Here is an 18,831-nt window from a genome sequence, read left to right on the forward strand (position 1 = left end):
TATATATATATATATATGATAGGTCAGAATGAATGGATATAGAGTAACCACGAAGATTAAAGTTGATGCACTAAATCAAAAGGAAAAAAAAAATGAAGTGTCAAGGTTTGAACATGGATATATTCACGTAAGCTAAAAAAAACTTTCAGGGTGAAGCAAAAATGAAGCCACTAGAAGAAAAGCAAACCAAATAGAGATTGCTGCAGCTTGAAATCAAAATCCATATCAAGGAATCTAAAAGGATGCCAATTATCAAGCATAAAGTAGGCTTGTTAAAGCAAATGAGGAGAACATAATGATAATAATAACAGAAGGGATAGCTCATTTTAATGATAGAATAAAACAAATGATCCAAGGTCAAAAGCAGTGAAGGATTAAAAATTCTAATTAGATGACATTATAGGAAGACCAATTGCATTTGGCCACTTTAGAAAATTTTTTATATTTCCCACGACTTATCCTACAAAACCCCTCAAAACTGTTTCTACCTTTTCCGAGCATTCAACTATAGAAGGGTCTTCCAGATATATAATTTTTTGTCAAAATTAATCATAATCAGCTCACTTGATAGAATAATAAAAATTTTTTACTATCAAGGTAATTGCAACTACCTATCAATCTAAGGAGCCCCAAATAGGTGATTCTAAAGCAATATAAACAGCAGTGTGCAAAATAGACGAATAGGTCGAAGAAAGAAAAAGCAACTAGAATTGAGAAAAATCATATTGGCAAATAGAAAAATGATCCACTTCTCTATAATTAGTTGTATCTACGACCATTGCTATTGTTTCCTTCTGTGGATCCATCAATACAACATTATTATGAAGAACTAAATCATTACTAATTTTGGCCACACACTCTACTTTGCAGCCTTGAAGAGATAACCTTTGAAATCAATTACCTCTAGAACCAACCCCACCTTGCTCCACATGTTAAATAGCTTATTGGAGCAAAAAAGGAATCTTACCAAAATCTTGATAATTTCTTAAAAAAATCACTTACTGATGATTACTCTCAATTGAAGGCCAATTAAAGTTTATTTATTATGCTGGATGAAAGTATCCACTTCAATCAAAACACAAGCTTGAGAAGGTCTATTAAGTATAGCATTGGCGGAGTTCGATTTCAAAGGATTTTTAAATATAAATCCCATGGAAAAAATCCGTCCACGATTAATAAAATGACATGAATATCTGGAAAGAAAATCCAAACCCAAACAATTGGACATTTTTCCTTTAACATCAAATGCAGCAGTCCACTTTAGTATTCTAATTATACAATCATTGAGAAAATATACATTAGTAATCTTCATCATCGTGGAGTCTAATCAGAATATGCATGAAGTCTGAGACATTAATATTAATGGAGCCATGAAGATAGAGGAGAACAAAGAATTTTCCAACCTAAATTTTACAAACAAGTGTGAAATTGCTTTGCCATTTCCAAAATAGTTAATAGCACTGCATGTGAATCATTGAATGCAATAAGGATTTGAGGCCGAACGGGTGGGGATAAAGAACTTGGATGATTAAGGTAACCGGCTCTAACTCTTGGTTGATTGTGAATATTAGTCCACTCATGAAGACAAAGATCCAATTTAACATGCCCGTAGGTTTTGTGAAAATATGCATTTACATTAAAAAATCAAAAAATACAAAAACTATGCATGTATGCATCTATTGTGTACAAAACGGAGACCTATCATTCACGAGTATGGAAGATAGCTCCCTATCATCATCTACATGCATCAATGTTTCTTCCGGATGATGGAGATCTACATGTTTACACTTGATAGAAAAGCTGATCAAATTCTTTTTTAAAAATGTTATTTTATTTGATCTATTATTTTTTTTTAATTTTTGAAATTTTGGTTAAGCTTAAGATGAATGCTTTTGATCACGGAAGGGATTCTGTCTTTGATGCCATGGTGACAGATCGGGCTATATGATTTGCATATTTTTGTATTGTTTTGGTTGCCAACTGGTTAAAGTTTCTAGATGGTGTGAACTACTACATTATTGTTTTAATATGGCTTAATTTCAGGATAGAAATTGTACATGATTCTCTGTATATGGGTTACGTTTTGAATTATTGCACGGGGATGGAAGGAATCCCATTTCCTCGGTTGCTTGCTATAGGTTTTTTGAATGTTTTGCGATGCAATAATTATGAGGTTCATCCCATTTTCATATTTATTTCATGGCTTCATTCTACTCTGCTGTTGAAAGGATTGGAATTACTTTTCTAGAGCAGTCCAAACAAAAGTTCTTTTGCCATGTTTCTATAAAAAAAAAAAGAATTTTAGTTTGCTATACTTATTAGGAATTGATTTTATGTCAATTTTATTTACCAATCTACGTTTATAAAATTTTTAAATAGATAGCTGGGGCTTGTGAAGTAGCTTTTATTTAGTAAAATTTTACTTCTAGTTTTAAGCTTGGGTGCTTTTGTTGGATATGTGATTCTACGTAGTGTAATATAAAAATAACTAAATTTTTGGGGATATCATCTCCTTGTTTTGGTTGGAGGCTTTAATCTTCAATAATTTGCGGTGATTTGTTTCATTAGTTTATTTTATATCTATTATTTTGATATTGGTTATGCAAGAATCCTGATTTTGATCAGTTTGGCAACAATTCAAATTTTGTTTGATTTTGATGCGACCTTTCTATTGCTTTCTTATTTTTTTAGCCTATTTTGTTCTTGATTTATTTGGATGTAATTGATTATTGCATTCTCGTTTTAGTTTATACTCTAATATTTTCTAGTTTGCCTCTAAAGAAAATGAGTTTTTGTGTATTTAATGTTCCTTGATTTGTGAATACTTTTCTCCTTTTTGTAATTTAAATTTTTTTCCTTGTCCTAATTGCCTTTGAAACCCTAGATATTTTGAGTATCTAGCATCAAATTAGTATCAAAACATTATGTACTATTTATATATCTCTCATTAGTGGGACTAAATATTATGACAACTTAACAAATCATGAAATGGATGAGTGTATACACCTAAAAAGATATGTCGAGCTACCAAGTTGTTAAGCTGGCGAGATACAACGCTGCCAAGCTGCCGAGTTGCTAAGCTCACATGTGAAGCTGCCGAGGTGTCAAAGTCACCAACCGAGTTGCTGAGTTCAGCTATAGAATGACATGACATAAAACTACAGAAGATGATGTAATCTGCAGGATGTGACATAACATTATGTATCTGTATGTATTTTTATTTTGTATCATGATAAAAAGACACCCCATGATTTCTAAATAAATGTCAAATGCTTAAACAAGGGTGAAGGGCTCTCTCTTCCCATGTGCTATTCCCAACTCTCTTTCTCCCTCTTCTTTTCAATACTAGTAAGATTTGGGCATAACCCACTGACATTACAAGACTCGACGTTTTAAAAGGATTCAATATCCTGAAAGTTGTGGCGAGCATAAATATATGCTTTAAATTTGAAGTTGTGTAGATGTCTCTAGAGGCACAACAAAGATCATACTAGAGGAATTTTCACCAGATGAGATAATATATATATCCTTAAATATTTCATTTTTACACTCTTTAAACTCTTCTACATCTAACTTGCTCTATATAATTTTTCATTAGTGCTTTCATTTTTCAAAATATTTTTTTGGTAAATCGAGGAACTTTTATCTCATAAGCAAGTTTCTTAAGAGCAAAAAATGATTATCCAAACTTTACACCCTATTCAGCTCGATACCCAATTGCTAGGGACGATTTTGGAAAAATAGTTTTCGAAATATAACTTAGCTGAATAAATGATGAAGTTAATTAACTTAAGGATTGAAGAGCACGTGATCTTATCCTAAGTAATGTTGAAAACTTATGACAACTACTACTTATAGGTGTAGCCAAAGTGCCCCTAGGTGAAGAATAGTCTGAATTTAACGAAATTATTTTAATTCTTATATAAATGAATTATATTATGCAGAAATAGTCCATGTAGTCACATAAAAAAGGGGATGAAATTTATTTTTTACGGATAATACTCGGAAAATTCTCCCTATAAGACATAAAAAAATTCTATCTATAAGGCATTCAGGTCGATTATAAAATCTTTGAAGATGAGCCATCCTTCAAGACAGAATCCTATAGGTCTAGCCAAATTGCCTCTAGGTGAATGATAGTCCGAATTTAACAAAATTATTTTAATTCTTGTATGACCGAGTTATATTATATAGAAATAGTTCATCTAGTCACATAAAAAAAAAAGATGATTAATTTTTTTTTTACTGATAACTCTCAGGAAATTCTCCCTACAAGACAATTAAGTCAACTATAAAATCTTTGAAGGTGAGCTATAATGTTTGCAGAGCAAAATCCTGTAGGTGTAACCAAAGTGCCCCCAGGATGTATAGTCAATACATAGTGAAATATACCACTCATTTATATCAAAATAGTTTTAGTTCGTATTAATAAATTCATTTTTTTAGATAAAAGAAGTATACAAATATATTATAGAGACGAGCAATGCATAGCTTCATGTTTTTCATTTTCTTATTCTTTTCGCAATTTCTTGTTAAAGAAAAAGAATTGTGAAAATATACACCTAAAAAGGCATATCGAGCTATCGAGATGCCAAATTATCGAGTTGGCAAGCCGTCAAGCTCCCTGGCTGGCAAGTTGCCGAGCTGCTAAGTTGTCAAGCTGGCGAGTTGCCAAGATCATCTGCCGAGCTATCGAGTTGCCAAGCTCATCTGCCGAGCTGTCGAGTTGCCAAGCTCATCTGCCGAGCTGTCGAGTTCAGTTATATGGATAACATGACATCAAGCTGCAGAATATGATGTAAAGCTCCACGACATGATATAAAGTTGAAAGAGGCGATAGAACATTATTTATCTTTATATATTTTTGTTTTGTAATTTATACCATGACAAAAGGACACCCCATGATTTATAAATAGGGGTCAAGTGTTTAAACAATGAGGGGAAAGGGCTCTCTTCCCACAGAGTTACTCCTCTCTCTTTCTCTCCCTCTTCTGCTCAATGTTAGTAGGATTTGGGCATAACCCATAGACATTACATGACCCGATGTTCTAAAATGATTCAACAATGAGCTTTTGAGCACTATAAAATCAGTTGGTTGAATTATTAAATAATAATAAGTATTATATGGTTAAAGCTGGAATTGAACATTTGGAAACCATTTTAGTTCCTGCATATGAAGTTAGAGTCGATTTCAATCATAATTATGAATTCAACTAGAAGGTAATACTGTGTTTAATAATGTAAGGGATGGGGGAAGTAATTAAAATAGAAATTAATGTGTTTAATAATGTGGTTTGCTTAAATCATGAGTGCCAGTTCTGATTTAGAGGATGACTTGATCTAAAAATATTAAAATTGCAGTGTTTACTTTTAATTATGAAATTGATCTTAAAGTTTTCTTTTGACAGAGTAGTGGAATAATTGATTTTGATTATGAATTTGTAAATAACAATATCTATTTGATGAGCAATAAGTGAGATTTATAAAACTGAAACTGGCCGAGCAAAGCTAAAACGTGTTGGCTATGTATGGAGAAACTATGTAAGATAGTCTGGGCAGATAAAACTACTATTTTTTATTCTCAAAGAAAATAATTCCTATTCCGTTTGCTACCTGTATTGATGAAATTTGATGTAACGTGCTGCCATTTTTTTTGTTTATGCTATTTTGGATAGAAGTTGATCATATGATATAAATTTTACTCCGGATTTTTAATATTTATGGTTTCAAGACTGATGGGAAAAAAAATTAGTTCTAAAACTTATAAAATCTATCGTAGAGTTGAGTTTGCAATAGAATCTAGTGCTTCTAATGAAGAACAAAGCCTTTGCATATTTGATGGTGTGATATATGGCTTTGTACCTACTTAGTCGAATGTTGTCTGACATTATAACTTTGTATATGACATTTAATAATTATTAATGATTTTCAAGGTATTTGTTTTAATGATCTTTCTAATTAATTTCCACCACTTGAGGATATAAAATATGCTATTGATTTGTTCGTGGGTCATATTTGCTCAATTTGTCTCATCATTAAATAAATCCAACTGAATTTGCTGAGCTTAAGAAATATGATAATGATTTATTTAAGAAGGGATTTGTTAGAGGGAGCACGAGTCTATATATTTTTCTAGTTTTGCTTGGATCTAAAAAATATGGGAATTGGCATATATGTGGTTGGTAGTCATCAACAAATTTATTAGTAAATTTAGAGTTTATATTCCCATTATGGATGATATGCTAGTGCTTTGATATTTTCTAAGATTAATTGGAAGAAGAGTTACCAGCAATGTTTGCATGAGTAGCATGAGGATATTTGCAAAAAAAATTGTTGTGAATTATGTTAATATTTTGCTTTTGTTCGATGCAAATAAGCAATTCGAGTTCAAAGTTGGTGATGAAATAGTTGTATATTCAAACTTAGGGTCCGTTTGGGGCAGCTTATTTGGTGTAGTGGCGTTTTGAAAATGCACCTGACCTGTTTGGGTAAACTGAGTTTTGGCAGCTTTCTGGCTGAGGTCTAGCTTTTCCAAAAAAATAAAAATTTGTAGTAGTCATCGCACATAACTCATCAGCAAATTATTTTTAATCAGCTTATCAGCAGATTATTCAATAAGTTGCAGCTGCCCCAAACAGACCCTTAAAGAGGGCTTCTTTTAGGAACCTTTTAAGAAATTAAATGGGAAAAGAGCATTGCCATTTAAAATTGGTTAACACATTGGAAATAATGTCTCCATTTAGAAATACTACAAAATTATAACATTAATCCAATTTTCAATGTGTCTAATTTAACCTTATTTTATGAAATTGCTATCAATTTCTTGGTTTTTTCTCTATTTTAATCAATTCGTAGATTTGCATCGAGTGTCTCTAGCCATGGATTTCTTTCTTTGCCCTTTTTTGGCAATGGGATATTTACATCTCTGTCAATATTTGCTTGGTTTCATTCTAATCATGCGCTATGAGTTGAGTTAGAGCACTTTTGGTTGTCAAGTAAATCCTAACCTCTCTTTCTATTTGTTGCAGAGGAGAAGATGGAAGGCTTGGTTAGACGCATACTGGTGCTTTGGATCTCACAGCCAACCAACTCGTATCAGTCAATCAGTCCTCGTTCCCGAGCCCACAGAAGACCCCATTTCACCCACTTTGGCTAACTCAAACCAATCGTCAGGACTCATAGTCGCTCCGCCTTCCTCCCCCTCTTCTTTCCTCCACTCAGAGCCTCCCTCCACCATGCAATCACCCGCAAAATTCTTCTCCCTCTCTTCCCTCGCATCCAACTCCTATTCTCCTCCACGATCCTCCATCTTCGCCATTGGCCCCTACGCTAATGACACCAAGTTAGTCTCCCCACCCGTCTTCTCCAACTTCACCACCGAACCCTCCACCGCTCCTTTCACTCCTCCAGAACCCCTGCAGCACACAACTCCATCTTCGCCGGAGGTTCCATTCGCGCAGCTCTTGTCTCCATCATTCAATTCCAATGGCAAAATAACCGAGCCTTATGACTTCCATCCGTATCAGCTCCATCCGGGGAGCCCTATAGGTCACTTAATTTCACCGGGCTCCATTTGTTCCGGCACTTCTTCCCCATTTCCTGATATGGAATTGTATCCTTCAGTTCAGCCACCTAAGATTCTGACTGCTCAAGACTTCACTAAGAGCAAGCTTCTCAATGGCCGAGCTGCAAAAGATAACGGCTCGATTCTCGACGGCCGGATCACGGCAATTCACCCTTTTCTTGATGAGAGTGGATCCATACTCGCCAACTCCGCTGGAAACTATGATGAGGATGTTGCTTTTGAATTTACAGCACGGGAGTTCGCTCAGCGCATGAAAAAGCAACCCGAAACCTCCATTGATGTAATTCCGGTGTCTCCAATGGATTTAGGGGAGGCTATAGCTAAAAGAGATAAACATACACCAAATGGAATCAGCCACAATGTGTCTGAGATTGAAGCATCCAAGGAATTCAAGTTTAACGTCGAGACGGAGAATGGAGACGATAAAGAACTGGGCATTCTGCACTCTGGTTCAGCCTGGAGCCAGCTCAAGTTTGGTTTTGTTGAAAGAACTCATTAATTGAATAACCTGCTGCTGTGTAAACTAACTGCTGGTGATGAAAGTTGATAGAGATTGGGGATTTTGGTCTTGGAAGATGAAGATCATGCTGTAAATAAGATTTAATATCATAATAAGTCTTTTTTTTTTTCTAATTAAAGGAGGTTCTGCTCTGCTGATAGCTTCTCTTCCCTTTCCTGATACTCTGGATGTGATAGAATTAATCTTGTCTGCCATACAAAGACAATTAGGTCCTTTTATATAATTCTTCTGTCAGATGTTCATTAATGTAAAATTTCGTCTGAAGATGAAAACTAGATTGGATAATAGGAGTTATTGAAATGTTTTCTTCAAGATTCTGTGGATTATAGGGGAAGGTGACATGCATGCATTGTATAATTGTTTTGATTTCTTTTCTTCAGATGTATTGAGTGTTAGCTATCATTTAATGCTTTTCATGTTCATGTTTTGTTTTCTCAAATTTCAGTAGTATTGAGTGTTAGCTACATACCATTCAATTTATATGAATTTACATAGCTAGCACTTCAATATTTACTAATATACCATTTTATGCATGAAATGGTGTGTTTCACTTTTTAGAAGTTAAAAAAAAATGATAGTTTTGATGTGATGTGAAAGATTTTGGTGGTGTAAATGTATAAAATGTAATTAGGTGTTATATGTAAATACATAGGAATTGGGTGGATGTGTGTAAATGCCCCTTTTTAACTTTAAAAAATAAGACCCTTTTTTATTCCTCCTCTTTTCAGGAAATAAAGGTTTCTATAATACATTTAAAAGGATATTTATGTAGTTTATCATTAATTTTGTTTCCTTAATGTTATTTCAAATCTATACTTTCAATTTGCTTAAAGGAGCATTTCAATCATGAGAAGTGTTTGAATATATAATTCGCAATATAAGATAAATTATGAAAAAGAGTAGCTAAAATATGTAATATTTTCAATTTATAGTTGAAAAGAATTAGGATGTTTTGAAGATAATGAAGTGGTAATAAAACTTTTTTTAATTTAACATGATGTCTTAAACTGTTCTTAAGTATTCAACATCAATTATTAGTTCTAGATTTTAAGATGAGTTGTAAAATAAAAAATGCAAGACATCGTTATCATAAAATTAGATGAGGCACTTAAAAGGTAAAAATAAAATTATTTTTATGAGTAAACTTTAAGATTTTAAAATTTGGGATGTTCATGAAGAAATGAATTTCATGTGGGAGAAAGTTACAAACACTGCTAAATAAATGACAGAAGTTATACTTGGAGGATCAAAAGGAAAGATTTTCGTAAATAAAAATAGTTGACGGTGGATTAATAATTTGCAAGAAGAGATAAAATAAAAGAAGTATTATAAAAATTGGTTTAACTGTAAAAACTTAGAGAATTAAGAAAAATATAAAGTGGCGTGTAGGGGGAAATAATTTGTGACACTAAAAATTCTACTTTTATTGATCTTAGATTAGATACTGTGGAGGGTGAAAAATATATGTATAAATTAACCAAACAAAGAGAAAAGAAAAGTAAAAATTTAATTAAGTAAAGTGTATTAAAGATGAAAATTAAAAAGTACTTAGAGGAAGATTTTCAATATAGGTGGGTGAACTATTTTGATAAATTTTTCAATAAAGTTTCTGAAAATACGATCAATCTTAGTGATCTTAATATCGTTAATAATAATAAAATATTTTATTCTTACCGTCGTATTAGTAAAAAAGAAGTTGACGATGCTTTAAGAAAAACCAAGGGTGTAAACTCAGTAGGAATTGATGATATCCCGATTGAAGTGTGAAAATATTTAGCAGATTTGAGAGTTTCTTAGCTTACTAAACTCTTTAATATTATTTTAAAAACTAAAAAAGATGCCGTAGGAGTGGATGAAGAGTATTTTGGTCCCTATGTTTAAGAATAAAAGGGATACACAAGAGTGTGCAAATTATAGAAGAATTAAGTTGATGTGCCGTACTTTAAAATTATGGGAGAGGATAATTGAATATAGATTAAAAATGCAATACAAAGATTTGTCATAATCCGTTTAGATTTATGCTGAGCTGGTCTACTATAGAAGCTATACATTTATTGAGAGGTTTGATGGAGAAGTATAGAGAGAATAAGGAGGATCTACATCTGATTTAAAAAAAGCTTACGATAAGGTTCCAAGAGAAGTCCTTTAGAGAGTTCTAGAGAAGAAATGTGTTGATATGACTTATATTAAAGTCATTAAAGATAAGTATACTAGAGTTGTTACTTGTGCTCAAACATAAGAAGGATTGATCAAGTATTTTTTTATTTCAGTTGGATTACATTAGGGATGAACTTTAAGCTCATAACCTTTTGCTTTAGTTGTGGATGCTCTTACGAGACATTTACAGGAGGACGTACCTTGGTATATGCTTTCGTTGACGATATCCTTCTTGTAGGCAAGACTAGAGAAAGTTCAAGAAAAACTTGAGTTATTGAGGTCTGCATTGGAGGCTAAAGGTCTTCATGTGAGTAGATATAAATCTGAATACATGGAATGTAAGTTTAGTAGTAGTAGCTATAGTGGCAGGATTATAACTATGGATACATATACATATATATACATAAATACATACATACACATATGTATACATTGATACAAACATAGATACATACATTCATATATATTTACACATCTAACACCTTATAAAATATAACTTTTTAGATTTATACCATCAAAATCTTTCTTAACCCACCTAAAATATTACCATTTTAACTTTTAAAAAGTGCTTAATGCATAAGTAAGATGACATACATACGTAAAAAATTGAAATATAGGTGCTCGATTTGCAAATAAATAAGATTTAAATGGTATGCATGCAAATATTTCTTTCTTAGAAAATTTTGACAATAATTTTATTATAATTTTTAATAAATTATTATATACTTTTTCTACACCTGTGTTTCATTATTTGATAACTATCATAAACAATAGTACAACAATTGGTTCATTTTTTATGGGAAAGATGATGGCTATTTAAATTGCACTGTAAATAATATAATGCAACAAAATAAGACTTTGTCAAAATTAGTCTTAATCAAAATTTGTATAATAGTTCTATGAATTATAAGGTGCTGTTATAATAATGATTTCTTGTGATAATGGTGATTTTATGAAGAGGGGAACTTTAGTTTTAGTTGTTAAAATAATTAGAATGATATTATTAAATTGATTTTTTAAATTTTTATTAATAGTTGAACTGATCTTGTACACCAGCAACTGGTCACAATAGCGAGCGCATTTTCTGTCAGGACACCTGATGTAGCTCTACGTGCCGCGGAGGTTATTCCTGAGTTATTTTCAGGTTATTTCTGGGTTATTTTCAATAATCTCAAAATAACCCAAAAATAACCCAAAATAAAGACCGCGGGTTATTTCTGGATTATTTGGAGATTATTGAAAATAATCTAGAAATAACCTGAAAATAACTCAGGAATAACCTCCGCGGCACGTAGAGCTACGTCAGGAATCCACACAGAAAAATTAGGCCATAATAACAAGGTTTTATCCAGTATATAATTGAAACAGGCCAAAGTTGTTTTTTCTGAAAATAAATAATTGAATTTATATATTAAAAATTACCCTTTACTAATAACTAATATTTTGTTAGGTAGATTGTTTCACAATTAAATTATTTGAAATAAAAAAAAGGCTCTTTTCATAATGAGCCAAATGCCAGATAATGTTAACTTATTACAAACTCAGTGAAATTTGAATTAAAATTCAACTTTGAAGATCAGATATTTAACTGAAATATTTGTTTATGATATTTAGTTAAGATATTTAGCTAAATTATTTGGTAGAATATGTTTGCTTTGTAAGTATAAAACATCTTAATATATTTGCTCTATAAGATACCCCCACTTTTGCATAGTGCACATAGTATGTGTTTATGTCCTCGCATTATTTATTATGCTAATATCACTTCAAAAATGCTCTTAGAAGGGTAGTAATGTTCCTTCCTAGACAAAATATTTGTCCAATTTTCAGGCATCTTCATCTTTCATGAACAAGTTTGTAAGTTCGAGTGAAAGGCATCTATCATTTTTAAGTGGGAGAAAAGTTTTATAGTGGCTATTTACCCATAGAGTTTAGGATTCATTTACCATAGATCTATAAAGTGTCATTGAAGGATGCATTCTATAGGTGCAGATAATTAAGATCCTCAGATTAGGTTTGTTGACTAATTAGTAGAGAGCTATGATAATCATGCGATCTGGATTGGGTTTGTTTCTGTTTATTTTCTCTTTCTTATTTTTGAAGGAGTCGTCAGTTAGCCAATCGTTGTATAATTATCTTTTCCGAATAAGTCTCTCGTCTGAATCATAAGAAAGATCCGGCGAAGAAATGAACTACAAATGCAGAGACTTACAATGAAGAAGACAAACAAAGAGAAATAGAATATGAAAAGCCTACGTGTGATAAACTTCGCAAGGATATGTTAAGTATGTTCGCCTAAACAAAATCGGGCATAGGCACCTTGGACCAATATTTGTGAAAGAATACCTACATAGATTACCCATAACCAGAGATTAATGTTTGTTTGCATGTTGTGGGGTCTAGAGTGCTCCCAACGGGACGTATACTAGGTTAATTACATCGTAGGAGTTGCCCAATAATACTCTTGATCCAAAGGAGTTTTGCTTACATTAGTAGTGACTACTAGTATATGACTATCAAAGATAGTTCTTTCACAGGGGAATGTCCCGATGCTTTCAAAGTTCTCACTAAGCCACGGGATGGAGAGTCAGTCTCTTGCGGTCCCCACATAGGTAACAAACTCACCGGCACACAGAGCCTACGAAATAATTGAATCATCTCGATTGGGAGTCCCGATACGTCAAAGCACATCCAGGTTATAAGGGTAGAGGACAAATCGTCGTATCCCAAACGTGTAAGAACTCATTAGTGATCAGACAATCGAGATGATACCAACGAAGATAAAATGAGCAACATGGCTCAATAGGGGTAGTCAAAGGAAGGGAGGAGTAATCCCTAACAGGTAGAGGTAGTCAGGTCGGTGTACCACATACTCATCATCCTAAGCCACTAGAATCCTAAATCTACCTGGTCTTGAAGGTAGTCGATCCAACACGTCTTGAGATCCCCGGTCTGCAATCCGTGAATTGCATCATCCGCAGGGACATCAGTAGCCCTAAGGTCAAAGGAACAAAATTTTATCCCATGAATATCAGGTGTAGCTCCAAGAGGTGGTACATATACTTGCCAAAGTGGCGAGGATGATGCTGGAAAGGAAGAGGAAGGAATGTTCAACTACAAAGCTGGAAACGCTTCCAATAAAAAGACTTACACCCTGTCTGGGTCGGGGAGCCTTCTGACGACCAACTTGCACTAAACAACCACCTAAGTAGAAATCTATGCTAAGTCGGTCGGGTTAAAGAAGCATGAGGGCTTCTCCTCGGGACATGCATATGATGCAGCTATCTATCACAACCCTAAGCATGGAGGCTTTATTAATATGACTTGAGATATGCCCATGTTATGCCTCCTCTTATAAAACCGGCCCAAAGTCCATGAAAGAAAGTAAAAGGTAGATTTTAAACTTGAATGTTTTAATCCTGGATTTTATTAATCTTAAAAAGTTTATTAGGATATTGCAAGAAAATTTTTGATTTTAGGTCCTGAGAGATCCTAAATGATCTGCATGATTTCCAAACAATCTACAAAGTAAAAATGACAGAAACGTAATTCAAGCACACAGGCATGCAATAAGGACAGTAAAACAAGCCAAATATGAAAGAATAAAAGGCTGGTATCGCTAAGTTGACAACATATCTCACAAATAGAAAAAAAACAGCTAAGCATCACATAAGTACATGCTTGGTTCTAATTCTATACATAAATGAGATTTAAAATTAAGGAACAAGACATGAACAAACAACTCCTGGTCCCTGTCACATGGTTCCGCTCATCTAGCACCTTAGAACCCACATCACATAAGTACATGCTTGATGGCAACTGATTAGTTCGTCTGGTTGGGTTTGGTTGATCCAAAGTATTTCGACCCTAGAGAGTTTGCAACTATGTTCTCTAGTTCTAAATAGTCATCCGAGGACGATTCAGTCGCTCAAAACAAGCAAGGCTCCTCAAGTTTGCTTCCGAAATCTTACGTTTTTCTTTTAAACAATACTTTTGCAAATATTTCGTATAGACAACTTTTTCATAAGCATGACCATTTGGTAAATATAAAAATTGCATATTTCTTTGGTAATGAAGCGGTTCGGTTTTCTTTTGTACCTTTTGGTTTTTTTCTTTTGCCACGTCTTTTTGAGGGTCTTGCTCGGTCATGTGTTGATGATTGATCGATGCTCTGTAGTTTTTGAGTTGTTTCGGCTTGGCTTAAGTCCTATTTTTCTCGCCTTAACTAATGTCACCACCTAGGCTATGCGCTAAAGTATTTTACGCCGTATCCTTTACAGAGCTTGTCACGCCTCGCACAGGGTTTATGTAGGGATATTAAGTAATTATTCTTGTTACTAAGCAGTGGCATGCCTCTAGGGCTACTTCTGATTCAAGTTTTTCTTTGTGGTTTGGTAGCTTTTATACTTTTAACTAGTCGGGTGATCTTGGAGCCTCGATCGACCGTTTTATCTGACTTTTTTCATATTTGAACTTAGTCGGGCAATTTCGGCACCGCGACAGACCGTCTTCATATTTGGGCTAAGCCAAGCAATCTTGGCAATGCGATTTGCCGTCTTCATGTTACGGTGAAGCCAGGCTATCTTGGCACCACAACTGACCATCTTCATATTTGGACTCAGTCGAGCGACCTTGGGGCCGCGATTAACCAACTTCATATTTGGACTTAACCAGACGATCTTGGCACCACAACTGGTCGTCTTCATATTTGGATTCAACCAGGTGATCTTCATGTTAGGGCTAAGCCAGGCTATCTTGGCACCACAACTGACCATCTTCATATTTGGACCCAGCCGAGCGATCTTGGGACCGTGATTAACCAACTTCATATTTGGACTTAACCAGACGATCTTGGCACCACAACTAATCGTCTTCATATTTGGATTCAGGCAGGCGATCTGTGTTGCGAATGTTCGTCATGTTTGGGCTCGACCGGGCAGTCTTGGTGCCACAACATGCCTTTTTCATGTTAGGGCTTAGCCGAGCGATCTTCGCACCGCGACTGGCCTTCTTCATATTTGGACTCAGTTGGGCAATCTTGGCACTGTGACTAGCTGACTTCATATTTGCGCTCAGTCAGACAATTTTGGCACCTTGTCTGGCTGTCTTCATATTTGGGCTTAGCAGGGCGATCTTGGTACGACGACTGGCGGTCTTCATATTTGGGCTCAGTCTGGCCGTCTTAGCACCTTGTCTGGCCGTCTTCATATTTGGCGTCGCGGTTGGGATGCTTCTAACTTGAGTCTTATAACCTTTAATGTTGAGTGTCCAAAACCCGCTGAAAGAGTAAAAAAAAATGAGTTGCTAATACTTGTAGCCATTGGTTGGCAAAGGCTTGCTAAGTTGAAGTAGAGTGAATCAGAAAATGATTGGACTGTGAAGCTCTTCATTTGCCTAGAGAATAAAGAATGTTGAAGGAATAAATATATCAACCACCTTCGAACACAAGTAAAGTGCTCCATCATTCAAACACCAACAAATAAAAAGGAAAAGCAAAGTGAGAATGGGGAGGAGAATTCGTCTTCAACCCACTTATTCAAAGAAAGAGATGAAGAACACAATAACAACATGAAAAATAGAGAGAGCACAACAAGCATTATGCATCATTACCTATTTATAAATGAAAGAATAATGCATTTATTTTTGGCATGTCATTTCCTAGCAATTTAATTCAAATAATTTCCTTGATACATCTATGATTCTTTGAAATTGACAACACTATTTTCAATCAATGCCAGATTTATTTCAAGTCCTCAAAGAGGAAAGAAATCGATATGATCTCAACATCAAGATATAAATATTGATCAAGATATAGATATTGAATGAGAAAAAATCTGTTTGACAATTATATAATTTTTAACTACTGATTAGCATAAAAACATCAAGAATTACCTGCACTTTTAATATACGATCGGACTATTAGCCAAGCCCAAAAAGTTAAGCTCCCTGTTTTGTAACAAGATCAACAATAAGTAGCATGCAAGTCCTTCCTATAACAAATCTAAATGATGACATCAACAAAGATTATGATAAGATCCACAAAAAATTGGCCTAATACTAAAGACAACGACTTAACCAAAGATAGTATACTAAAGACAATGATGGTATAAAATTTGAATCAAAATATGTATTGCAACAATAGAGCATTAATCATAATCACCAATCACTGAATGGAATGCAAAAAAAATTTAGACAAACTTTCTTTGATTAAAGAGACAATACAATCAAAATATATACACAAATTATATAAAGCTTGAACATTTGCTGAAGTTTCACCCCCTTCACTATCTTTAGAACTCAACTTTTCCATCATATTTTTGAAAATTATCTTCTTATCCCATCCATGAGCTAGAATATCATTTTTTTCCTGAAAATTTGAGCGAATTTAATCACAAACACATGCACACCGCATATACAAGAAGTTATACCTAGGATCTCTTAGTTGAAAGACCAAGCTCTCAACCAACATACCAAAGTGGCTTGCATAGCTAGAAAGTCTTAATTTTTAAACAAGTTTTCTAGACAAAACTCAACTCAATCCTAAAAGTTTTCCTCAAGAAGTTTTTGGTAAATTGGATTCTCAAAAACTGAAATGAGAAATTCTTCTTGAATTCTCATGGAATACATCTTTTCTCGTGTACTGAACAAACTTTCTAATTTTTCTATCTTTTGTTAGCGACTCTCAACTCCATGTTCTTCCTCACTCTGAATTCATGGTGGAATTGTTCAAGCATTCCTCTCTGTGGTCCCGGTTCTCAATCTTTTCTCACTCCAGTTCTCTAATTTTTTCTTCATAAACAACCAGACAACGCATCTTGCTTCAGAAGGAATCCCACAGCCTCAAAAAAGTTAAGTACAAATCAACATTAACCCCACAATATATACCTAAAAGTTTGCCTTGTGCTCCTTCTCTCAAATGGACTACCAGCTTCCGGCGAAGCCAGCAAAAAAGTAGGAAAATAAGACATAACTGAGCCCTGTTACCTTATTCCCCGTCGACTTCTCTGATTGCAGCATAGAGATGTTGAGATCCCGATCTTCTCGCTTTCGAGAAACAAGAACCATTGGAAGTGTGCGATGATGTTGCCCACAATTAACACTATGCCGAAGCGAGGAAGACGATGAGGAGTGAAGCATTAGGGCTCAATTCGGTCGCATTTTCCATCAATGGAGACAAGTGACGTTAGGATTTACAGACATACCACCAAAATCTTGTGTAATTAGATGTCTAACACCTAGAGTTTTTTTTGCATTTATACGATATCACATCAAAAATATTATCATTTTAACTTAAAAAATGAAATACACTTTTTCATGTATTAATATGATAATGTGCATGTAAAATTTAAAGTTGTGTTATATTTGTAAATACATAAGAATTGAATGATATGCATGTAAAATAAAATTAGAAATACACTAACAAATTTTCATCATTCCCCACAAATATCGAGACATTACATGAATCTCGAGATAATATATTGAGCAAGAAACATTTAAACATCAATTGCGCCACAAATAAATTTTCATCATCCGACACAAATATCGATGCATGACACGAATCTCGAGGTAATATATTTAGCAAATAACATTCAAACATCAATTAAGAGTTATCCAGAGCTCCAATTTCAACAAACTTATAAACAAACTGACCAGCTCGATGAGATGAACCTAATGATATAAAAACTAGTTCAATTTAAGTCAAATCAAGCCCAGATCAAGTCATTGAATCACTTTTGGAAGATTTTCGGACACATATAGAAGGCCAAACAGATGTCGAATCTGGAAAGTTTATGGTTGAATCGAGCGTCTCGACAAAATGAATCCAATGAGCCCAAGATTGCTTAATTATGACATCGTTAAAGCATCCAAATGTTCATTAAACACTGTTTAATTGGGGAAAGTTCTCTGGATCGTCCGATCAAAATGGTTCATATTCTTGCACATTGCCCCAGAACCCTATAAATAGAGTCTCACCTCTCTCATGAGGGGAGAGCTAAAGCCTTGGGAAAGAGCTTGTGGTTTTGAAATGGAGTTGAAGTCGAGCACCGTCGCCAACCACCGTCGGCCATCTCTGTTCGTCATCGAACACTGTCGCCGGCAGTCGAAGACCAATGATCGTCGTCGACCACCGCCGACAATCTTCGAACACTGTTGACCGCCGTCGACCATGGAAAATATAGTAACCCTCTCCCTTTTGTGGGATAAGAGCATACCACTACGGTCCATGTGCCATTTACAACTTATGTGGTCTTCAGCTCATACAATTCCTGAATCCGGCCCTAACGAACTACAAACATCATCAATACTCGCCCCAACGACCTACGTGGTCATCAGCTCATGCAACTCCCGAATCCGGCCCCCGCGGCCTACGGACGTCATTAATACTCGTCAAATACGGCCTACGTGGTCCACAGCTTCCTCAACTGCTTATTATGACTTCTTTGACCAATCAACACTTCTAGAGCAACCACCTACAACACTCACAACAGACTACTATCTCCACGACAATCAACAATGACCCTTGCAACTTGATGTCACCAAGAACTGTAGCTAGATTATAATTATACAA

The 18,831-nt window shown here is 34.5% G+C and overlaps 1 protein-coding gene and 1 long non-coding RNA gene across 2 annotated transcripts in view; one reads left to right on the forward strand and one right to left on the reverse strand.

Annotated features, from left to right (window-relative positions):
- The window catches only part of LOC110025093, a 15,122-nt gene extending 6,578 nt beyond the window's left edge, over positions 1-8,544 (forward strand). Inside the window, exon 2 of the mRNA XM_020725367.1 lies at positions 7,029-8,544. Coding sequence (XP_020581026.1) covers positions 7,029-8,084 — 1,056 coding nt within the window. The 3' untranslated portion in view covers positions 8,085-8,544. The remainder of the gene's footprint in view (positions 1-7,028) is intronic.
- LOC110025094 overlaps positions 1-17,459 on the reverse strand; it is a 21,979-nt gene extending 4,520 nt beyond the window's left edge. The window contains exons 1-2 of the long non-coding RNA XR_002294085.1: positions 17,247-17,459; positions 16,155-16,208 (exon numbers count right to left, since the gene is read on the reverse strand). This is a non-coding gene — a long non-coding RNA (uncharacterized LOC110025094). The remainder of the gene's footprint in view (positions 1-16,154; positions 16,209-17,246) is intronic.
- Positions 17,460-18,831: the final 1,372 nt, after the last annotated feature.

The sequence above is a fragment of the Phalaenopsis equestris genome, unplaced genomic scaffold (assembly GCF_001263595.1).
Source record: "Phalaenopsis equestris unplaced genomic scaffold, ASM126359v1 Scaffold000288, whole genome shotgun sequence".
In the NCBI taxonomy this organism is placed as follows: Eukaryota; Viridiplantae; Streptophyta; class Magnoliopsida; order Asparagales; family Orchidaceae; genus Phalaenopsis; species Phalaenopsis equestris.